The sequence below is a fragment of the Melospiza melodia genome, chromosome 8 (assembly GCF_035770615.1).
Source record: "Melospiza melodia melodia isolate bMelMel2 chromosome 8, bMelMel2.pri, whole genome shotgun sequence".
NCBI classification, from domain to species: Eukaryota; Metazoa; Chordata; class Aves; order Passeriformes; family Passerellidae; genus Melospiza; species Melospiza melodia.
Genome location: NC_086201.1, coordinates 4,839,332 through 4,864,366, shown reverse-complemented (window position 1 = coordinate 4,864,366; position 25,035 = coordinate 4,839,332). Strand labels below are relative to the sequence as shown.

The 25,035-nt window shown below is 39.4% G+C and overlaps 1 protein-coding gene across 1 annotated transcript in view; it reads right to left on the bottom strand.

Moving 5' to 3' along the window:
- Positions 1–25,035, bottom strand: part of LRP1B (LDL receptor related protein 1B) — a 641,138-nt gene that overhangs the window by 275,709 nt on the left and 340,394 nt on the right. The window contains exons 4-6 of the mRNA XM_063161579.1: positions 23,629–23,748; positions 21,448–21,576; positions 14,817–15,074 (exon numbers count right to left, since the gene is read on the bottom strand). Of these exons, the coding sequence (XP_063017649.1) occupies positions 14,817–15,074; positions 21,448–21,576; positions 23,629–23,748 (507 nt within the window). The remainder of the gene's footprint in view (positions 1–14,816; positions 15,075–21,447; positions 21,577–23,628; positions 23,749–25,035) is intronic.

The window sequence follows — 25,035 nt, the reverse complement described above, 5'->3', positions numbered from 1 at the left end:
GAGTTCATATTTAGATTTTCCCCATATTAATATATATTTTAAAAATATATATTTGAAAGTGCTTAAAACAATCTTTGTTTTTCACATGGAAATGTTGGGTGGTTTTTGTGGGTTTTTGTTTGTTTTTTCCCCTTTTTTTGAGTTCATTTTTTCTTTTGTTGGTTTGGTTTTGTTCTTTTCAAAAATTAATTATAAAGGAAGAATTATTTTGATTGCTTTAAATGACTAATTTTTCTTCTATAACACCCATATGTCACGTTTCTGAATGTAATGTCCAAACTGGCATGCCCAGACTTAGTTTAATTTATTATCTACTTAGAAAGAAAAAAAAGAGATAAAATTATATATTTATCAGGAAACAAACCAACTTTATTGCAAAGACAAGCAGAAAGTCACTTGGGAATACTTTTTTTGCCTCCACTGAGTAAAAAGCCAAGTTTGGAACGAGACAAGGAGCACCAAGTCTTTTTTTTTTTTTTTTCTTTTTTCCTCCAATAGCCATTGATGGTGAGAGCAGGTAAGAAGTGTTAAAACACATAAATGACAAGCTGTGAACCCTGCAGCATCACTGCCTTTGCTGTGCCACTCTTTTGACATTAATGCTCCTAATTAGCAGCCCAGACAGCCTTGCACTGACACTGTGCCTTGGGAAAGTGAAGCTGGAATGGATTTTCTCTGTGCCTCTTCTGCTACCAAGAATTTGCCATAATTCTGTCTGCAACGCCGCTTAAAAAATATGATTTTTATTAAAGATGTCACCATTCAATAAGTCAGACACGCTGGTGTCTCAACTTTTAACAGCCATGTCCAGAGTGATTATTACATAAGTTGAAAAATGAAAAATCAAGTGAAAAATATCCATCCATCTTTTTCAAATTACTCATCCTCAAATATCTGATTCCTCTGAATTAAATCAGCCTTCGAGGATACTCTTTGTGAGAAGCACAATGAAGAACCTAAAATATATCAAATTTAAATAAGCACTTTAAAGCTTCTAGACTTCGAGTTCCTCAAAAGAAGAGAAAGCTTTTCTTTGTGGAGTAAAAGCATTTCAATTTCAATCAATTTGGGTACTGACAAAAATATTGTTGGCTTTCTTTCAACCCTGGAGCATAATACACTGCATTAAAAACCTATAAATGTGAACACTGAGACAACAGCATTTTCTCCAAGCTAAAGAATTTTCAAAAATATAAGAATAATCTAAATATTATGAATACCTAATGAAAGCATCCTGATGGCTCAGAAAGACACAAAGTCTCTCAGAGATGTGGTTGATTCAGGTGCTCTGAGATTCAGGCATTAGCTTTCCAGCAGTGGAGAAAAGAAAAATTCTGGGCATTTGGTGAGGAACTGGAAGAGGCTGTGGCTGGAAGGGGTTGAGGCTCAACCAAGGCCAGGCTGGATGGGGCTTGGAACAACCTGGGACAGTGGGAGGCGTCCCTCATGGAATGAAATGATCTTAGAGGTCTCCTTCAACCCAAACCATTCTGTGATTCCACAATTCTACATTGGCTGAGGTGGAATATTGAGCAGTTACTGAGAGAGAAACGTGAAAGTGTGGCTTTAACAAACTTCCTTCTTCCACTGGGGATCCAAAAAACCAATATTAACAACAATGATGGCAACAACAATCATCAGCAACATCCTCCTCTAACAAATTCCCTTACACGGCACTCAATGGAAATGTGATGATGCCCCAGATACCTTTGTGGCTTTCCCAGGAATTTTACAGCAAAATCTGGCTCTAAATTCTCAAACATTCTTAAGCATATTCCTTATTTTACTTTGGTTATAGAATGATTCTATCAGGAAATGCATTGAGCATCTGGAAAGAGTAAGATGAATGGAATTTCTGTTATTGGGCCCTGCATCACAGAGCTGGCTGTGATGCCAACAGATTAAAAGAGCAAGGAGAAAGTGTGAAACAATTAAACAAGGGCCTTGTGAGTGGCCCTATCTTTTAATCCTGACTGTTAAGATTTTTTTACAGAGGATGAATTTGCTGACATCAATCTCATGTCAGAAATAAGTAAGAATGGCTGAAAACCATAACATTCCTAATTTCTGCATTGCTGAGTCCCAAACACATTGCCGAGTGATTGCAAACCTGTAATGGGGTCCCAGTGGCCCATGTACACGCTGAACAATAAAGACAGATTTATAGAGGTACATAGCTATAACAGCCTTATTTTTTTTTTCCTTTTTAGCTGCACATTCAACAGCATCTTATAAATCTAGCGAGACTGTAAATCAAACCCAGTTATTTACTTCAGAGCAGTTAAGTCACCCACTGTTAAAATTAAAGCATAATTCAGCTGCAGCAGGCATCCCATCAGAGAGCTGCTGTGGGGACGTGTGGCTGCTCCAGGCTGTGACATTCCCTTCCTCCTGCCACCTCCCACCTCCCCAGGACTGCCCCCTGCGAGGGTTATGAACCCCATAAACCATCATCACACAACAATAAAGCCACTTAAAATGTTTTTTTTTTTTCCCCACAGACAGGCTAAGCAGCGGATGATTGCAATGCAGAGAGATGCCAATGGATAGATGGAGTTTCTTTCACAATGCAAAGTATTTAATGGAAATGAGTTCCAGAGAAAGTTTGAACAGTTTAATATTAGAGGTAAGCAACAGTGCCTTGAGAAATGGTTTTTTGGGGAATAATTGAGGAGTGAATTATGCCTGACAACTCTTAAAAATGGGTTAGGCAACCCAGGAAAGGAAACTCACTCTGCACTTTGTTTGTAGAAGGCAACATTTCTCAGAGAACTCTCATCCACAGGATCCAGATATGCTGCAGGTTCTTGCAGGTAACATGCAGGCCACAATTTTTTAGCATAACTTCATCTGCTGCCCACTCTACTTGCTCTTAGCAATAAATGGTCTAGACAATTTGAAATGCAGGACATGCCATGACCCACTGGTGCAAACCATTCCCAAAGGACATTATTGCACTCAGTTTTAATCAGAAGCTAATACTGACCATAGAGTATTTAATTTTGTTATACAGACCCTTCACAATGGGCACGAAAGTCTTTGTCTTCATCTCAAACCACAAAAAAAGAGAAAAAAAACCAAACCAAACAAAAACAACCCAACCAACCAACAAAATAAACAAACCCAACTTTCCAACTTTACTGCTAAAATAAATAGAACTTGCTTTTAATATAATTACAATCTGCATACAGAGTCCATTTCAAATCCAGCTTAAGAATTGCAACTTAGACAATCTAAGCATATTTTCAATATTAAAAAATATGACTTGCACAGTTAGTAAATGTACACCTCATTTCTTCACACAGTATTTTGGAAACAAAACCCTATCATTTATTTTTAGATAAAAAAGCCTCTTTTTTAGGGTTGCTAAGGAAAGAAAAAAAAATTTTCTTCTTTAATAAGGACATTGAGGTTTTTTCTTCATCTTTTCCTTTCTCCTTTCCCCCTAGCAGAGAGATCATCACACCATCAGCAGGTTGGCACTCCTGCAAGACTCTGAAACCACTGCTCAGCACCTACAAAAGTCATCTGAGAAAAACAAACAAATAAAACCCTTCCTGCCTACCAATGCTGCCAACAGACAATAATAAATGTATGCCATGTAAACATTACCTCATCCTCCCTTTCTCCCTCTCTGTCCTTTTCTCTTTTTTTTAACCCATTTATTACATATTTTCAATATAAGAGTAGTAACCTTTGAGGAGAAGACTGTTATTCATTATATGTGACCTCACCAACAAGACAGACAACTGCCCAGACTTAAAATATTGACATTGTTACTGCACTTAAAAATAATAAAAAAATTCCTTGTGAACTTATTTCCAGTAATATAAGAAATAAAAATAAAACATGGGTTTAGATTTATACATAAATTATTTTTCTATCCATTTTCAACCAGACATTGGGCCACTGCTTTTTTTGTTGTTGCTTATTTATTTCTCTCATCACCCCAATAGAGCTGTTATTGGTCTACCTGAGCATTATCTTAAACCAGAATGGCACCATAGATCCCATTAGAAGTCTCATAAATCACTCCCACAGCCAGAGCTTCCAGAAATATGACTCCAACTCAATGTGCTTATATGTCAGAGCCTGACCTTTGCTTTAGAAGGTTTCCAGCCCTTCCCAGGAAGATGTGAGCCCATAATCCCACCTGTTCACACCCCCTGAAGCTCCAGGTACCTTGTGCCAACCTCTCCCACCTTTTGTATCCCCAGCATTTCAGGTTTAAACCTCACAGTGTTTGTTATTCTCTGTTATTCACAGAATCACCAGGTTGGAAGAGATCCTCATCATCCAGTCCAATCCATACTCAACACCTCAACTAAACTCTGGCACCCAGTGCCCATCCAGGCTTTGTTAAACACACCCAGGGATGGGGACTCCACCACCTCCCTGGGCAGCCATCCCAGAACTTTATCACTCTTTCCATTAAAAAAAAAATAAATTCCTAATATCTAACCTACCTACCAGCCATTCCAGAACTTTTTCACTCTTTCCATAAAAAGCTTTCCTAACATCCAACCTATATTTCCCTTGACATATTCCACATTTAGAGGGGAAAAGACAAAACCCAGCATACTGCCTTTCTTCCAAAATCACTGTTCCTTTCATGTAAACAGTAAAAACCAATTGTCCCAACCCATGCAAAGTGCAGAGGAAAGACACAAATCTGCACTGCACCCTCCTCTGGGTCCCCTTGGATTCCTCATAGCAATAATTTTTACCCATGAAAGTTTTGCCTACCCTGATGTGAGCTCAGTTTTTAATAGTTGAGTGAAGCATGTTTCTAAAACTGACAATTTGCATGCAACAAATGTTCTATTTGTGAATAGAATTCGGGAACATTTGGGATCCCTCTGTGCTGAGGGGTCCCAAAGGCAGCACAGGCCATGGTGTGACACTGAGGGGAGCAGGGGCTCCACTGTTTAAAACAAATCTGAATTCTGCAACCAGTTCTACAGACTCAGTGACAAAACAATATCACCTCTGAAGAGTCTTAAAAGGAAAGTACATATTTTCAGTATTTGCACAGGGAAAATCTTTTATAACACACTATACTTCTTATATGTCAATAGAAAAAACTCCCCAAAATTAAAAAGTGTGATAATGCATTTAAGTAAAAGAGCAATAAATGACATTCAAGACAAGGCCAAAATTACCAAAAAGATCAGGATGCCCTGAACTGTCAGTTGTGGCACAGATCCCCACACACTCCTCAGTCAGCTCATTATTTTTGCTTACACAGTGTGACAGAAATGTTATGGAATTATACATGCACAGAGAACCCAAACTTTGTCCCCAGCTCAGAACTGTCACAGGGAATGCCTGGCCCAGCACACAGAGTGGCAGGACATCAATTTTGTGCAAGCAAACTGACCCTTTGCATAGCCTGTCCTTATCATTTCATTGCTTACTATGGTTCCAACACTTTCTTTTCTCCAGAACAAGGAAAATCAGATTTTGCCTTGGCCTTTAGCAAAAGTGCTCTACTTCAGACAGAGCATTTATTGCATGTAACTGGTCAGTTTTACAAACATGCTTCACTCAACTATTGAAAATGTGCAAGAAGAAACAAGATTTTATCATACTGAACTCAACTGACTAATAGTGAAAAGGACGACCTTTGTTGTTACATTTTATTCTTTCTATGATGCTGACACTATCCATAATGTTTTCAGATTTTCAAGTTCTACTCCAGAGCTGAAGTCATAAGAAAGTTCTAAATAAATGTGTTTCATTCCAAGTAGAAACCCACAATTTTAGGTAGTGAGAACAAAAACAATATTTCCATGATCTGGAGATATTATTTGTTGAGCCAGCCATTGCTTACGCCAGTCAAAGGAGTTAAAAACTGAATAAAGCAATCCTATATTAAATCCCCACAATCAGATGGAGGTTTTAATTTGTCATGTCCATCACAATCTAAATAATAATCAAAACTTTTCAAAATATGTAATTCATCTTTTTGTAAAGGCTTCTGATAAAAGTGATAAGGAAAGAACAAATCCTTCATTTATTCTGACGCACACACAAACTTTTTGGTGTGTCTGCCACAGACTCCCGTCCAGCACAGAAACACCCAGGCTGCTGCGAGTACAGAAAGCAGATTAGGCAGGAGCTTGAGGCGCTGTAGCAGCTTATTTTAATTTCATCACATGTGTAGCTTCTCTTTCAGATTTGCTTCCATTAATGCAGTTATTCATTGTTACCCCTTTCTGAAAGGCAGAAGGCCTTTCTGCTCTCTATTTACCCTTTTCCCTGCAGCAGAACAAAGCATCAGATCAAAACCTGAGTTTCAAACCAGCAGTTTCCAGAGGCCACAACTTTGATCAGGAGTTGCATATTTGTGATTTCAGTCTATGAATCCTTTCATCGCATAAGACGCACAAACACATCTTTATTTCTTTTTTTTTTTTTTTTCCTCTCCTTTTTTCTTTTCCTGCTGCTTCCCCAAGATTTCCAGCAGTGGAATGTGTGGTTCAGCTGTGCCATCCCCTGTGGGTGCCTTCCCTGCAGATCTCTGGGTAGCACAGAGAATTCCTAACCCTGCTCAGGATCAGTGCTAACAAAATCCTGTTCCCTCCTGGCTTTAGCTACTGAGAAATCCCTCTCTGGGATGGATTTTGGTCTGCAGTTGCTCAAGTGCTTCAGTTTTATATCTAAACATGGTTGCAGTCGTGATGCTGGATGTAAACAAACCGTATTTTGGAGTTTATAGTTTTTATGCCCCCTTTGCTCCTGTAAAGGCAAAAGTACTTTCAAAGAAGACACAGACTTTTTAAAGTTCCCTGCAATGTTGTTCTGTGCCTCAGGAAAAACCTTTAGGAGGCAGAAGAACTCATTTAATGACACAATCCAAAGCGCATTATGAAAAAGATAAAAAGCCCTAAACCAAGAATTCTTGACTTCTTCACTTGACTTCAGTAGTGTGGTTTAGGCTTTTAATGAAGTCTGAATTAAATATTTGCATTAATAAATAAATATCTGTATGGAAAATTTGCTGTCAATTAGTCTAAATGAAGCAAACTTGGTTAGCAACGTATGTGAGTTGCATTTACAAAGATATTTTACCACTCAAGAAGACAACCACTGGCTAAATCATAAGAGAGATGAAATTTATAGAGACAATAATAAAGTACCAGTAGAAAGCAAAAAAAGTTATGCATATGTAATTAGCACACTGAAATATAAATCATTTATTTTATTGCCATTAAGAAACTTTCCAAGAGTGCATTTGAAGGCTCAAGTCCATAAACAACTTCACTGAAATGGGCAGCTTAAAAGTGTCTGTCTCTTATTTATCTCATATATCTCTCCTCATTGGAAGAAAGGCAGAAGACAAGCTCCTGGGAATACTGAGGAAATGTGGAACAATTCCAACAGTTCCAGTGGCTACTAAGTAAAGAACAAAATGAAGCCAACATGGTGCAGGTGGATGTCAAAGTTTTATGGAAAAATGTGAGTCTAATCCCATAAAACATGCAATAATTAATGCCACATTTCAGGAAAAAAAATAAACGACTTGTGAATATGGTTTTTGTGCTTCACTACTGTTGTATATGAAGATATAAGTGCTTTTGTAAAATACTCACTACAAAACTGCGATTTACATTAGCAGAAACCTAGTTATCTACACATTCCATCTCTATAGTCCCCAGAATTTTTTTATTCCACCTTAAAAACCTTGTTAACAAAATCAAAATGTTACTGTTTTCCAAGCAACATAATAATTCAATTTGACACAGCCAGAGTCCCTCAGAATTCTGACTGATAAAGATAAATTTACGTAGTTGCTGCTACATTGACAAAAAAGTCCTTTTTTTTTTTCTTTACAGAACCCTTCTGCTGCTGTGGGAGTTTGCTTGCTTGCTCTTCTATTTCCTCCCTGGTGCAAGAGCTTTCCTACCCAGGATGGGTTGGGATGTAAGGAAGACATAAAAAGATCCAGTCATGTCCCACTTTAGGACAACAACAAATTTGGAATTAAGAAGAAAGTCCAAAAATGGTGAGCTAAGAAAATGATAAAGCAGGGAAAAAGGAATATGACATTTCAGCACTGATAATTTTTGATCATTTTGCAGAGAGAGCATTCAGGAGACAGATCCAGGCAGAGCCTAGGAGTTAGAGAAGGGGAAAAAATACAAAACAAAACAAAAGCAATCCAAAATTTGCACTGAGAAATGCCACTGAGATAAGGCTTTTTATTTCCTGTACTCAGTCTGAGATGAAACTGTCCAGGACACAATTACTGAAGAGTAAATAAAGAAGAACAGATATCAGGCCAGCTTTGCTAGGAACGGAAGACAGACACAGGGTTTTGACTAATGTCAATGCAAGATCAATTGTGGAAGCTGGATGAGTAACAAAGCTTGAAAAATAGTAACATCACATCTCTGAACAACTAAAAAAATCCATTTGTGGCAATTAACAGTCAGTTAATAAATAGCTCTGGTGTCAAAAAAGGAGTAAGTGCAGATCACCTCTAGCTTTGAAGGGAAATGCCACCAAGTCAGGCTCTCTGCCATGGGAGCTTGGCACTCAAAGTGACACAACACAATGTTTGGTGACAATACTCAAACCAGTAGAACAATTCCCAAGCCAGATAGAGAAATCTGTACCCTAAAGATGCAGCAAAAGCAGACAGATCCTTCACAAATAATATTTAGAACCCCCTAAGAGAAGAAAGACCCTCTTAGGGTTGTAGCTATACAGATTATATCTTAACTTCTGTACAAACACCATTGAGAATTGAGGTATAAACCTGATTATATTAATATTATTCATTAGAAAGGAGAATCAATTTGCAGTATACACCACAAAGATGATGCCCAAGTGATTGAGCTTGCTGGAGCAGAAAGGTTGAATGAAGAGATATGATCTACCCTTATCCTTCCACTGATAACCATCAAAAAGGCTGTGCAGAACCAAAAATCAGCAAAGACAAGGAGCTAAAGAGAGGAGCACGCTGATCAAAGGAAGTTTCTGTACAGGCCTGAGTCTCTAAAGGACTCTTGGCATTTCAGGGGACTGAAAAACTCTCTCAAAAAGGACAATTATCAGATAGCACCATTTCCTGCACTAAATAAAAGTCCGTACTGTGCCAGGAAAGCACCTCATTGAGGCTGTATCAAATCCTAGATGAAAAGTTCTGTAAGTTCAGGAACATCAGAATGAGGAATCTAACAGTTGCAAAGAAAGCATTTCCTGTGTCGTGGAAGATAAACGTCCAAAAAAAATCTGAAAGCATATGGAAATTAAAACAAAATGCAAACAGGGAAACACAAAAATCCCAACAGACACTGAGGAATACATGAGGCAAACTCAGGAAAGATGCACAGGGCAGAGACGGACCAAGGATGACCCAAGGGGATCAATCCTGGTTCTCTGTGGAGCATCACCAAGTTCCAGAACAATAACCTGTGCTGAACCTGTGTGAGGCAACATTCACGAGCCACCTGGGAGAGGACATCAATAACAAGGTGATGAGGCCCAATAAAAATGAGATTTCCAGAGCAACAAAGAGGATGGTCTGTTTTGAAGAACTGCAGGACCTTAGGAGACTGACTGGCTGGAGAGTGAAAGGAGATGGGAAATTATAGTTGAATCAACAATTAATGAGAAAATTACCCTAGTTTTGTATATTTGCTCTTGGCTCTGTCTAGAGCACTTAAGAAAGAGATGTTGACACTATTAAAAAAAAAAAGAAAAAAATAAAATTAAAGCCAAAAAGCAAGAAAGCCCACCTTTGGACAAAGAAAGAAAGTCTATTATCCCAAAACCATCATTTGACCTGTCTTCTTAGAAATGCAAGGACAGCAATGCAAGATCAGCCAGAGATGATCAGCTGACTTCTGTGGAGAAGCCCACACTCAGGAAAATTATTCAGTGAAACTCCCTTAGGACACTCTTCTCACCTCCCATTGGGGCCCCATGACTGATCCAGGTGCTCTGAACACTACTAAGGAGCCATGTGAGGTATAAATCACCTTTGACATGAAACCTTCTCCTTTCTGTGCATCCTCAAGGCACATGGGCTGTCTGTCACAGGAGGAAAAGCAAACCCACATCCCACAACTGCGTGACAGCTCTGAGTGCCTGTCTGGAGCCAAGTTTGGGCCAGACTATGCAGGAATAAACACTTTTCCCCCAGATCTTCACAGTTTTGCTCCTGCAGAGTAAGCCAAACTTTGCTCTGATTTGCCATGAATATTCATGGCAATTCACAGGAATTTCTGACAGGAACACCATCTCCAGTGCTTGGGGTTTCCTTCACTCACTGAGCCTCATCATTGCCAGGGGAAATTACTGCAGCTACTCTGAACACAGCAGTGCTTATGGATAATCACTGCTGAGAAGTGGTTCAGCTCAGGAGGTGGAGGAGCCATTAGAGGGGCTGAAATGAGGGAAGGAAACAGTAATGTACCCAAACAGACACTCCTGGATCGTCAGACTCCCTGGGCTCACTGTCTGATGTTCCTCACTCACATCCAAATAGCGGGAGATCCAAGAAGCCAGCCAGAAGGTCAAGTAGAAGGTTCTGGGTCCCACAAGCAGAGAGGCAAATCCCTCTCCCTCCAGAGACTCCAGCCCCTCCAAACCACCCCCTGCTCCCAACCTTGGCAGGCAAAATCTGAATTCCTACAGAAGAAACAAGATGTTTCTCCTAATCCAGAGCAGCCCTGTCCAAACACAGCTGCCAAGAGAAAAGCCTGTGCTCCTTCCCAGGTGAGGAGCGATCAGCTGTGGGCACAAAGCACAGGTGGCAGAGCTGAACACAGCATTGCTTGTGCTGTGCTGAGATAACTGAGTGCCAAGGAAAGCTGAATCAAACGTCAGCCAAGCAGAAAATATCATGCATCATCATTGAAGCATCATCCCAGAAGAGATTTTGTTATATTCTGCAGGAAGAATAGCAGCTAAAAGCCAGGTTGTGCTGCCTGGTGCTGGTTTGTAGGGCATGAAAGGTGCTTGCAATGATGAAGACACAAAATGACTCCTAAAATGAGGAAGAAGGACATTCTTGCATCCAGAGGATGCTGCTCTGGCCACCTCTCAGTGCCCACACACAAAAGCATTAATATAAGATTGCTCATCATGGCTTTGAAAGGGCAGAAAATTGGGAGATTTTCCACATTAGAAAGAATTTTTGTTAGTTTGGGCCTAGAGATAGTTTAAATAAATGATTCTTGCTGAAAGTCTCACTGTACTCACTGAAGTGGGCTGTGAGGTGTCAAGGAGCACCTCTGTTACCATGGACAGAGATTGTTCAAGCCTCCCTTACAGAAGAATCACCTCTGAAAGCCCATTTGGCTCCAGCACTGTCAGCATAAATCTTTCTCAAGAGGAAAATTTCCAGTTTCTCTTCCAAAAACAACTTTTTGTTCTTAAAAAGACAAAGATGAAACAACATGGCAATGCCTGGCCTTGGCAGAGATCAAAATGCTGATACTGCTGTGCCCACAGAAAGCTGTGAGGGGATAAAACTACCAAACAAGCCCTGAGACGATAAATATTAAGAGTGAAATTAACCTAATTATTAAGCATGAGGGAGTATCTCTGGAGCTGTATCCTGTTCTCCAGAGCAAAAAACACCCAAGGGCAGGCTCAGCCTCTCCCCTTCTGCAGAGTGAGACACAGACCAAGTTCCCAGTGCTTCAAAGGATCTGATTCCATCCATCTGGGACTCATCCTCTCCAAAGTGAAGTCTTCTGAGGGTGAATGATAGGGAATTACAGTCCTCTAGTTTCCTTCTTTTGTGAATCCAAAGCTTATGTTCAGTACCTGGAGCTGGTGCTCTATGACCCATCATGAAAACCAAGTCATTTTCATAGTCCCTGCTTTCCTAGATGGAGACTTTCATCTTTAAAGATTATCTGTATTCTTTGTTCCTAACTACAAGACTTACTTGCCTTCACTGGAGAAAACACTTTGAATAAATCTACTTCAAGCAGTCCCAATCACTTTGTATAGCTGACTTTTCTAGCACTTTTTTGTGTCAAATGTAATTTTTTTTTCCCACTAACAAAATGATTAGAAGATTAGAATAGAAAAGATAAATTCCACAAACACTGCTAAGAAAGCCTTTTATGTTTTTTTTTCTCCTAATACTTTTAGGAATAACCAATTTCACACAAACACAAAAGAAAGTTTCCTATGAAGAACAGAATGTACAATTTTATGTGAATCACCCCCTGGCCCTGTCCATTTATTTGGCTTGAGCTGGCAGAGAATGCAATTACACCGGAAAACATTTTCCTTGACAGAGTAACAAAATTAATTTCCCTCATCAGGTGTAGTGCTGTATGATGAAGAGAAACAGCAGAAATGACCTGACAGGTAACAGAAGGTGGAGCGAAGAAAAAGGAGAATTTAAAATTAAAACTCAATTTTGCAGCAGCCACAAGATTATCTGACAAATACACCAGGCAGAGCAACATGAGATCCCTGCCATGTCCTGGCAGGAATAACTCCAGGGGTGTCTAGAAGATCCTAATTAGGTGAACAAAAGCAAGTTTCATGCTGTTTCTTCCTCTAAGGAGACATGCCCAGACCATGGGGATTGATGCAGCTCCACTGAGCAACACAGCAGAAGTGTCTGTGGACGTGTGTGCTTGGGAAAAACACTCCCACAGCTGCATCTGGGAGAGTGTGTCAGTCAGAGCTCCCAAAGTTGTTTTATTGAACTCCCTAAGCACTACTTCCCAAATCAAAATCAAAGAAAAAGTCAAAGCAAGTCTCTAAAGTCAGTTCATATCCAAGGGAATTATTGTTCTTCATCTAAATAAGATTGAATGATTACCATGAGGTTTGAGAAGAATATTAGATACCACAAGCTGGTGTGTGCTTGGCATTATGAAAAATGAGCAGCTCATTAATTCCAGCCCTGTGTTCATGTCAAACCCATCCCAGGGCCCTGATTTTGCAAACAGATGCAGTGCTGCCGGTCTGGCCAGCACAGGACCAGAAATTCCCTGGACATGCAGGGAACAGGAACACAAGGCCACTCTGATGGTGCAAACATCATGGCAGAACACACACACACACAGAGTTCAAAACAAAGCACATTTTGCCCAGGACTGTGGTTAATTTGATTTTTTTTTTGCTAGTTGGTGTGCTAAATCTGATTCCTTTTCATTTTTAGCATTGTCCTAGTAGCAAAGAATGGCTCTCAAACTTTATGTAGCACTATTTTGGCAGAGAAAAAGAAGCCTCTTACGTTTCTTCCATTGCACTGCTGGTTTTGTAACTCCCACACATTATAGTTAGCCTATGTGGGAATCCACAAATCAGAAAGTTTTGGGAAAGCTGCAAAGGGCAGGCCTCAGAGACAGCAGAACTGTGATCAGAGCTAAGCAGCAGCCATGAGATTGGTCAGCAGAAAAATTATGTAAAATATAGAAAAGTAAGGAGAAAAAGAACAATGGTCTGTGTATTAACACTTGTCTATAATAACTCCATAAGCTACAGAAAAGTTTATCTAGCGAGATATTAGGAAGTTCGAAGCTTAATAATGGAGCTCTGTGCATTGTGTTTTAATGCTCACAAGCAGGTATTGTATTTGAAATAAGCAAGCATTGTTTAACCAAAGGTACCTGTGCTTATAGTGGTTGGATAGAACTGCTGTCAATGTGCTTTGGCTTTGTGTGATTGGACAAAAAACTTATAAAGTGAGTTGTCACATTAAGTTCTTGGTCTGCTGCCTGGGGTGTGAGCTGGTGGCACCTTCCCATTGTCATAACCAAGTAAGGAGACTGATGCTGGAAAATCAAACAGCTCAAGGCACATTCCCAGCATCCCCACCCTGTTTGTGATTTGTACACAGACCCCCTAACAACAGTCTATAAAACCACACATCTTAAAAACCTCTGCATAGACACAAACACTGCAGCTCAGGCTGTGTCACAGACATCTTTTCATAAAAATCCTTTCTTTAGGATTTTTCCCCTTTCTGAGAAGCTGTGGCCTCAGGAACAAAATGTAAACAATGGTTATCTGCTGCTGTGGGATGCAACAGGTGCATCTGGGATTGGTCTTGGGTGAATGTTTGGATTTACTGACCACTCACAGCAGAGCTGTTCTTGCTTTCTGCCTGGACACAGAACTTTGTTATTCATTCCTTTTCTATTCTTAGCTTAGCAAGTTTCTGAGAACTTTTCTCTCTATCCCTATTAGCACAGTAATAATGTAACATATAGAATAAAATAATAAATCAAGCCTGTCGCAGACATTTCTCCACAGAAATCCTTTCTTTCGGATTTCTGCGTCTTCTGGAGGCCAGAGGCTTCAGAAGACAAGGTAAACAATTATTATCAGCTGCTGTGGAATGCAACAGGAACACCTTGATTGGCTCATTTTCTATGTTTATAATTAAGGGCCAATCACCAGTGCAAGCTAGGAGACTGAGTCCTTAGCCACAACTTTGATATAGATTCTTTCTTTCTATTCTTAGCCTAGCTGCTCTGCAAACCTCTCTCTATATTCTATTAGTATAGTAATAATGTATTATATATAATATCTTAATAAATCAAGCCTTCTGATTCAAGAAACAAGATTCACCGTCTCTCTATCACCACCAGTGCCCACTCAGGTGCGGTAATACAAGCCTTCTGAACATGAGGTCAACATTCTCATCTCTCTCTCTTCACCCTGCAAAACCCTTGCAAGCCCTGTCACAAGGCTGAATATGCGAGTGACAAACCCTAAAAATCCCTTCAGTGCGAGCTGCAATATTCAATGCCTCAAGACTCTTTAGCTACAAGCCCCAAACCACTTCTGCAGGCTCCTGTTTGCCAGGACAGACCGCAGACACTCACTGTGAAGGTTCTGGGCGATGCTCACTGTCCACTCCTCTGGAGAGGCGCCCGCTGGGGGGATCCTGGAGCACTTGAGCTGGCTGGAGAGGTCTCGGGACTCCAGCCAGCACAGGGTGTCCTCCCTGTGGCTGAAATCCAGGGTGACCACCGCAGATCCCTTCGCTGGGCTCCAGGCAGACACCCTGCTGCCGTCCAGGTGCAAAACCTCAACCTTCTCAGGGCTTGCGACCAGAAGAAGAGGAGGTCTGTCAGCAGGCTCTGAAAACAAAGTGAGGAGGGTTTAAGCGATTAACAGGCTGTGTATTTCATTTTTGTCTTTTCGGTTTTAATGCAGTTTTTAATGTTCTTACCTGCTTGTTTTAAGATATGTAATAAATTGGTTTTGTTTTTATTTTCATAGCTATCATATATTCCCAATTATTAGTCTGTTTTATCCTGCTGTTCCAATGGTTCACATCATTAAAGAAAATTAATTGCCCCAGCCACACAGCCTCTGTTTAATTCCAAGTATCATTATTGCAACATTTTTCATGCCTAAGTCATAAAATGAAATACAACTTATGCAAATTATCTCTATCCAGATTACTGGAATTTCAAAAAGAATTAAGGCCAGAAAAACCTGCAGAACTCATGAGGACACAGGAAATTGTAAGATGCTTTTCATTTTAAAATAGGACACAATCTGAGGAGGGGGTGCCACTCAAAGAAGTTATAACCAACCTGGCAATAAATCCAGTGCAGTGAAACCTTAAAGCATAGAAACTCTGCAATTTAGGCACATTTGAAAAAAAAAAAAAATGTGTTGCCACATCAGAAGCTCTCACCCCAATGTAATCTGCTTGTTTTCAAAGGAATGCATCAATGTTTGAACACTGCATTGACATGCAGCCCTTCCAATCAACATTCCACCTAATGGAGTTCTCAAATTTTCACTAAGCAGTTCCAGATGTCTAAATGGTGGAAAAAATGGCATAAATAAAAGGATTTGACAAATGGCACTTCATCAGCAGGTCTGATTAAAGAGAAAAGAATATTTCAGTGAGTACAGTGCTCAGTGCCCAGTCTCACACAAAGCCACAGCAAAAGGTGTTCTGTTCTTTGGAAATACCTGCTTTTATTTCAACCTTATTTGAATAAGATTTTTTTTGCACCATAAAATAAATAAATATTTTTTTATTTCTATAAAGCTTCAGTATGCATTCTTTCTAATGTGGATTTCATTTACTCATTTATTTTCATTCTGTAAAGTATATTCTGTATTGTTACACATCTTGTCCCTCTCCAGTGCATCCCACATGAACATTTGTAAATCCACACTTCTGCAGTGTTACTTTTGGAACTTCCTGCCTGTCCTCATCATCCCCACAGTCCCTTCCACCCATCAGATCAGATCCAAGCATTATTTTGCTTTGAATTTCAAAAGATATCCAAGAACTACAGGGATTGAATTTCTTTGCAAAACAATCCCTTGAGGTGTAAGCCATGAGTGAAGCTTTTGAGTCTTGTTTTGTTTGTTTTTCCCTTTCCAAAAGATAAAATAGTGGAGGGGAGGGGGGAATTCTCACTAAGCAATTTTTTGTTTGAAACCTGCCAGGTAGGTCCCTTTGCAGTCAGTGCCTGTGAATCTCTCTTTCCCCTTGTTCTCAGCAACTTTTGCCACCCTTGAGGAAAGGCAGATTTAGGAACTTGTGTCCCTATCACCCACTCACCCCAGACTGGTACAAAAGAAGAGTTTCCATCTGCATCCTGCTGAGTCTGGGGATTTATTTTCACATCCAACAGCTCCGTGCTCAGCTTCTCCCTCCCCACAAAATAACACCACTGCCTGCTTCTGGATTCAATCACTCTTTCCCCAGCTCCCAGCAGTGTGGATAGACCTTTATTATGATTTTTTTGCTCTTGTTCTGTGTGTTAAGCTGGATATTTCCACAGCCTGCAGTATCTAAAGCCTCAAAGAGAGGGCAGCTCACAGGAGCTGTTTGCAGGTTCAAAGCCACCACGTGGTTCAGGTTTAGGGAGAGAGAACCAGAGCTTTTCTTTGAACTGACCTCCTGAAAACTGTAACCAGGATTTAACACCTCACTAAACTCCAGAGAAAGGCTGTATTTTGGTATTAGGGTCTGAGACATAAAGGAATTCTTAAAAGGAATTCAGTTCAACCCTCTTGAGCAGCGGTTGTAATCAAACCTGGCTGCAGACAAAGGTGCTGCAAGGACCTGTGGCATTGCCAAGAAGTTCTGCTCAGCAGGCACCATTACACATTAAAAATACAGAAACTGGATTACTGGCCTTGAAATTGTATTTTTAAAGCATAAATACATTCAATAATTCAACGGATTAAAGCAGTCAATCATGGTTTTGCACAGTGGGGTAGATTACCTGCTTCCTTCAGTGTTGCTCAGATAAAGGCTGATTTCAAAATTTGAAAAATATAACGTATTGATAATAAAAATGTACAAAATAGATACAGTTCATAAAAATATATAAATTAACTTACTGTACAGCATAATGTGGATGAAAAACAGGAGATACTAAGAAAAATCATGTCTTCACTCTCACAAAAACTGCTTGTCTGTTCCTGGAGAACAGATTCTACACAGTTTAACAGTTTAGTGGACAGATTTAGGGTGAGTTCCAGTGAGCTGACAGCAGCTTTTCAAACAAGTGGACTTCATGTGTGTTATTTTCACAAGTTTTTCTTTTTTTTTTCCCCCCCCATTTTATAGGAAAGATAAGATGTGAATAGCTCTTTAATCCAGGGAAGTTTTATGATTCATCCTTCTTGACTAAAATGAAAGCATCCTCCTTTGAATTATGTTTAAGATAGAGTGGTGAAAAGATGAAAGGCTTGCATTTCCCTCCTACCTGATCTTGTCTAAAATACAGATCAATAAGTGATGCCACAACAAATCAGAAATGAAGGTGTTTTGCACTGCCAACAGATTTCTCATCTGAAGCAAAACTCAGAAATGCCAGCATTTTCTATTTTTTCCACCACAATGATATGAAAGGCATAAAGCCCAGAATTCAGAGTTTACAAACAGCTTCAACCCCCTTTTCCTGGGGTATACATTGTAAATTATAAGAGCTTTGCTGTCCCCATGGTATGTATTATATAAAAATCTGAAAAAATAATCAGACCAATTTATTTTTACATTATTTTTGATGTTTAACCATAATGTACCTCACAAATGAGTTGTTTTATTTCTAAAGTTTTACAACTTATTTTCATGAGATTTTACAAGAAAATTGTGTTGTCAAATCAGTTAAACAGGGCTGAGTTTTTTTCCTAAAAGCTAGATTTTTTTTTCTTTAGTTATTATCAGTTCATCCCTCTTCATCTGCATGACAAATGTTTCTCACCACACAGCATTTCTCTCTAGATTGGCCTTGGAGATTTAAAATATACCAGGAACTTTTGTAAAACAGATGAATTTCTTTTCCTCAGCTAGATATCCCAATTCTGTAATTTTCTTTCCTTAAATACTCTTCTCATCACATGCAGACTTTGCAATTTAGGCATAAAAACCTGGTAAACAAGTAAGTTCTTATATTCTGTTCAGCAAATCTGTGTTTTGTTTCATTTTCACCTCAGAAGAAACCATTAACTGCCTCTTCATTCATAAAAGAAAATATGCTTAAAAAGTCTGGAAAAAAAACCCCACAGTGAACCCCCAGCTGTTTTGATACCCATTTTAACATCCTTCCCAAAGGGAATGTGCAGCTAAAAGCTTTCAGCTCCAGAGTTATTTAATTGTGCTGAGGAAGAAAATGCAGAATTTAATGAGGGAGAGACCTCAGCACTTTCCCAGCCTGAAGGGCAGCAAGGAGCAGATTTTGGGGAGCTTTTTGCTAATTTTGCCACCCCACACGTGCAGAGATGGTTGAGGGGGGACAGGATCTGAGGCCACCCAGCATTTGATGGATCTGTGGGGTCACCACAATGTCCCCAACCCTGGAAGGGCTCCTGCAGGCACCAACAAGTGTCACCTGCTCAGCACCTCTCTGCTCCTCATGGAAATAGGGAAGGTGAGAGGATTTCTAGAAAGCTGTGAAACCTCAGAAACAGTAAAGAACTTCCAGCTAGTTGTGGCTGTAAAGCCTGAAAGGAGCAAAGTTACAGTAGTACAGCAAGCAAGGACATGAAACAATAATTTGAGTTTTAGACTTGTCTAAGATAGACATTAAGACTACAGGAAAAAATTAAAAAAATATGTTCAGCAAAATAGTGGAAAGTTTTAGGCTTAATAATGGAATATTGTGTATTGTTAATGGAAGGCATACAAAATTTTATGAAGCACATGTACTTTTAGTGATTGGTTAGAACAATGATCTGTAAGCTGCAGTGTCACAGACACATTTTATGAAAAATCCTTTCCTTAGAATTTTTCCTCCGGAGAAGATGAGAGGCCTCAGGAACAAAATGCAAACAATTATTATCTGCTGCTGTGGAATGCAACAGGTGCGTCTGTGATTGGTCCATGTGGTTGTTTTTAATTAATGGCCAATCACAGTCAGCTGGCTCAGACTCTATCCGAGACACAAGCCTTTGTTATCATTCCTTCTTTTTCTATTGTTAGCTGGCCTTCTGTTGAAATCCTTTCTTCTATTCTTTTAGTATAGTTTCAATATAATTTATAATAAAATAAACCAGCCTTCTGAAACATGGAGTCAACATTCTCATCACCTCCCTCATCCTGGGACCCCTGCACATGACCACACCTTAGCAATAAGCTATTGGCTAGAAACCTTTTTAAATGCTCTGTAACAAAGAAATCTTTGGCTGCTGCTGGCAAGATTTGAGCCGTTTCCATCCTTCAATTATGAACCATGAAATTTCAACCATGAAATGGGGCTGATGCCACAATAAAGCCCAAGGGATGTGTCCCAGCAGTCCCATCCCATTTGTCCAAACCTCCAACTCTCTCCTCAGTGCTCAGAAAGCTCCCAGCTCATTCCCAGAGCCAGCTGGGGTGTTTGGTGCTCTGGGTTGTGTCGTGCTCAGGATCCCAGCATGGATGGGAATTCACATTCAGAGCAGATCTGCAGTTATTAACGCTGAAAGCTGCACAGAAAGCCCAGCCTACAGCTCTAGTGCTGCTTCTTATCTCTCACAGCTTTTACACACAGAGCTGAATGTTCCTCAGCTCATTTTCTTCATCTGTTTGACAACTACTTTTGCCAAATGTCGACAAAGCAGAGAGGCTGCTCTTTTCCCATCCTTATTTGCTTTAGGTTCTTTAAGGAGAAAATTTGATAGGTTTTCTAAGGGCTGGGTTTCTTTTTTCCTTAGACACCTGCTTTTTTTTCCCTTGGATTCTGTTCTGATCCAAAGCTAGCTTGTTTTCAAAAAACCTAAAGTAATGGGGAGCACTCATTTCTGTGCAGCACCATGACCCTGCTTTGTATTGTCCTACAGGGATTTCTTTGATTAATGAGTAGTGATTCCATTCTGAGAATACCAAAATGTGAAAACTTCTGTCAAATAAACATGATAAAGTAGCAAAAACTGCAGAGAAGTCCCTTATTAATGTGATTTGTTTCATCTTGACACCAACAGCTAACTACAACTCTCAGTTGTTACTCAGTTTTCTGTGTGTAAAAAGGGAAAATAAAAGGGTCATCTCAAGTCCAGTACTGGCACCATGAGCATTTCCTGATCTAGAATTGCATTTTTGATTTTCATGAGATGGAGGAAGAAGAATAATAAATTATTTTAACTTTGCATGGGCTGTCATCTCACACGACTTCAGGGTCTGTTGAAAAAGTAAAATGTCCATGTATGGATCAAGAAAACCAGTATAAGCAGGAAAACACTCTTTTACTCCTAGTGGTGATCAAGGAAGGCCACATTTAGTAACGCTGTTTAGGTGAAGAAGCCTCAAAACCATCACTAGACCTTTCCATTTTCTGATGGTAAAATAGTTACAAAAAGGAAGCCTTAAAAATATATATACAATAAACATTACTTCATACCCAGCTGCACATGCTTCAGCATTGTGGATGTTGAAGAATTCCTTAAGGAACTTCTATTGTGCTTTTATATAAAAGCATTGTTAATTCATTATGCTGAATAAGAAAACACTGTGTACTATATTGCCTCATTAAGCACAACTGACTAATTTCCTCAAATACCCAATCCACTATAAGTAATGAAAACATGCACTAAGCAACAAAAAAGCCTCATGTGAATATGTATATCAGGAAATTCACCTCTTGGGATGATGCAAGGACAAAGCAATCTCGTGTCTTTTTTCATCCTAAGGGTACAATTACCTCATGATCATTTCCCCCGTCTCCATTGTCTTCCCAGAGTAAACAGTGTTTTTTTGTTTGTGTGAGGAAAATCTTTGATTTATTTATGAACAGGGAAACTGGGAACTCTTCTAATCTTGGTTGAATTGAGTATTTTGCTTTAATTAATAATATCCAGATAATAACTTTTGATATTTCCCTTGGAGTATTGTCCTAATAAGTGAATATTTTTTTCCTAAGCTTGTTGTGCAGCTCTTTGTAGTGCAGTGAAACAAAGTTCATCTCACCTGTGTTCATCTTTGTCTTTTCACATGAATCCTCCAGCACAAAACCATAAAATATTTTCAGGAAGGTAAAAAAAGAAGTTAAAACTTACTATTTTTGGCCTTGCAGGACTTGTTATCAGGCTGAAGCACGTAACCCTCCACACAGCTGCAAGTGTAGGAGCCTTCTGTATTTACACACATCTGGCTGCAGCTTCCATATGTGTCACATTCATTCACATCTAAAGGGACATTAACAAGGTCTAGTTTAGGGATTAGGAAAAAAAGAAAAATTCAATAAAATTGAGTATATTCTAAGCGAGTTTTATAAGTCATGAATCATTTTGGTGGGAGGCCTGATGTTTTTCCTTTCCCAAACCATGAATTTATCAGGGATGTTGGCTGTTGAAATCACTCAAGTAGCCAGAAAGAAGGGCAGGAGTTCTCAAGTTCAATAGCTCTTAATTTTGAAAGATAAAACCTTCATTATTTCAAGTAGTCTCCAATGCCTGCATCATGTCAGGGAGACATTTGGGTCCTTGTTAGCAGTAGAGATCACTAGTTATCAGGGTTGATGAATGGAGCAACATTTCAGGAGAGCAAGTAATTGATTACCCTTCTCAACCTATTTATGCTGGCAATGTCTTACAGTTCCTTAAATGAGCTGTCACCATGTCTCCATTAAACCACCATCCAACATCAAAAACTATGTACTCCTCTAATAAATGTAAAGAACATTTTTCTCAACTAGGGTGTATAAAAATAATACCATAAAATCAAGATATGCTATTAAACAGTGGTTGAGGGTTTAAGTAATAAATTGACATTCTAAAAAAAAAAATCCACAGTTTAAATTATTTCCTGAGATATATTTTTAATCACAAAACATGACAACCATAGAGACAAAGAACTTATAATAAATTATATTTATGAAGAATCTGGCTCAGTACTTTTAGTTGGAGAGAGAAGTGTTTGGTAGTGAGAACATCCATAGGGCCATAGAGCTCCAATATGATTATTAACAGAGAAAAATAAAGTAAGAAACAAACACCTGGATAGAGATTGAAGAAGTCATATACTTCAAAAATGGAAGAGAACAGTCTACAATTTAAGTCTACAATTAATTACTCCAAAATAATGTTCCCAGAATAAATAATAAATAAAAATAAATATTTATTTTATAATAAATAAAAATAAATATCCAAAATAAATTGTGTAACCTTGGGAGGCTCCATTTATAAAATTCTAATCTAGGTGTGACTTCATGGCTGTGAGGTGAAACACTTCAAGTTTTAGAGGCTCTCCTGGTGGGCAGGTGTGGACAGGGAGCAGCTCACACAACTGAGCTGTAGCTCCAGAACTGCCCCAGACCAGCGGAGCTGTGGGAAACAGCAAAGGTAAAATGATGCTTAAAGCAACATTGTGTGAAGCAGGCAGAACTGAACTTTTAGTGATTGGCTAGAATAATTCTCTGTAAGCTTTAGCAATATGCTACTGGCTAGAAAGTTTTTAAAACACTCTGTAACAAGGAAAAATCTCTGGCTGCTGGCAGTATGTGAGCTGTTACCATCTTCCAATTGTCTCAACCATGCAATGAGGCCGACACTACAATAAAGCTCAAAGAACATATCCCAACAGTCCCATCCTGCTTGTGAAAAACCTCAACACACTGATCCTTCAGTGGCTTCAGGGGAGCTGCTGCTGGGGCACAGGAGCATCAGAGAGTCAGGAGGGAGCTCCTGACTCTCATTTTAAGGACAGTTTTGTCACAGACACATTTTATGAAAAATCCTTTCCTTGGGATTTTTCCTCCTGAGAAGCTGAGAGGCCTCAGGAACAAAATGTAAACAATGGTTATCTGCTGCTGTGGAATGCAACAGGTGCATCTGTGATTGGTCTCATGTGGTTGTTTCTAATCAATGGCCAATGTACTCTCTGTCTGAGCCACAAGCTTTTGTTATCATTCATTCCTTCTCTATTCTTAGCCAGCCTTCTGATGAAATAATTTCTTCTATTCTTTTAGTACAGTTTTAATACATATCATAAAACAATAAATGAAGTCTTCTGAAACCTGGAGTCAGATCCTCTTCTCCTAAGACCCCTGCAAACACCGTCACACACTCTTTCCCACTCCCTGCCCCAAAAGCCCACACTTGTCCCTGACCAACACCTTTGAAGAAGGATGAGGAGGCAACATTTCTATGCTGGTTGTCCACCAGCTCCCTGGCCCTGAGAGCCAGCGGGGATCCGTGGAGACACCTGGATGTTGATGTTACACGGAATTTCTTGCTTACCTGTGCAGCTTCTCCCGTCAGTGCTGGTTTCGTATCCATCCCCGCAGTAGCAGCGGGTGCCGTTCCTGGTGATGGCACACCTGTGCTGGCAATTCATCTGCTGGCACTTGGGGAGCAGCTCTGGGAATGGCAACAGGGCAAGATGTTACTAAACGGTTGTGTTATCCCTAAATCTCAAACTTTAGAAACACTGAAATATGTTTAAGTGCATGTCTCAGGAAGGAAGCACCGCTGCCATGTACATTAGCTGGGAATACATTAGACACACTCCCTGTAAAGAGCTTGCTATGAAAACTGCATGTCAGCAAGTTAAATGTTGGAAATGAACATTTTATTTCTATCAAGAGTTGCTCACAAGTTTATAATTGAAGTGTATGGTTGCTCTGCTTAAACATCCATTTTCTGCATGTTAGTCATAACTATTTTTGGTAAAAAAAATAAACCAACGCAAAAACAATCCTGAAGTGGTAACAGCTATAAAAAATTATTTTTCCAAATTTTCAACACCTATGCCTTTATTATTCCTCATACCAATTGATTTTCTAACTTTTTTAAGCTTGTTTTGATTTGATGATGCACTCAAAACCTTCACACCAGACAATGGGGATATATTCTGACTCAACAATTTAACATTGGACATGTAATGCTGGATAAACCCATGGAGATTATATATGTCACTACTGTAGACATCCTTCATAGAATCTGCTTAAACACACACAATCAGCACAAGGCATGATGCAAACAAACTGTAGAAATCGTGTAGAAATACAGACTACAATGTTTTCCAGAAGGAAAAAGCACAAAACCAAACAAAAGCCACTCCAGCCCTTCTCAGCCTCAAGCTGTGTCCTGTGTCTCAATAATTTTGCTGATCAAAAAAAAAAAAAAGTTTTAATGAACAACACTTTTTTCCCTCCAGGAAAAGGAAAAAAAAAAAAAGTTGAGAAACCCAGCTTAAGGACGTGCTCTGAGGGTATTTTTCAAAACTATGCAGATGAGTCAGAAAATAACCTGCAAATGGACAGAGAAATTTCTGCTACAGGGCTGGCTTTAAGTAACTGGGTATGACCTAAGGAAAAAGAGAAATCTGTATCCTAATATGTGAACAGTTTTAATCCATTTGATCATTATTCATCGAGTTCTGCTTGGGAGTAGGATGAACATGAATATGAAGAGTCTCTATCAGCATCTGAGCCCTGGAGCTTCCATTCTGGAGCGACTGCCACTCTCAAAATCAGGCTGAAATTTTGGGAGAAAAGTGGATGTGGCTGGCACACAAAGTTACTACTTATCCTAATGCAACTATTCTGAAAAGAAAGTGTTTTCACACAATTTTCTCAGGGCATTCCCTAGAACTCTTTGCCACACCATCTACAGACTACCCAGAGGTCCATGAACCACACACTG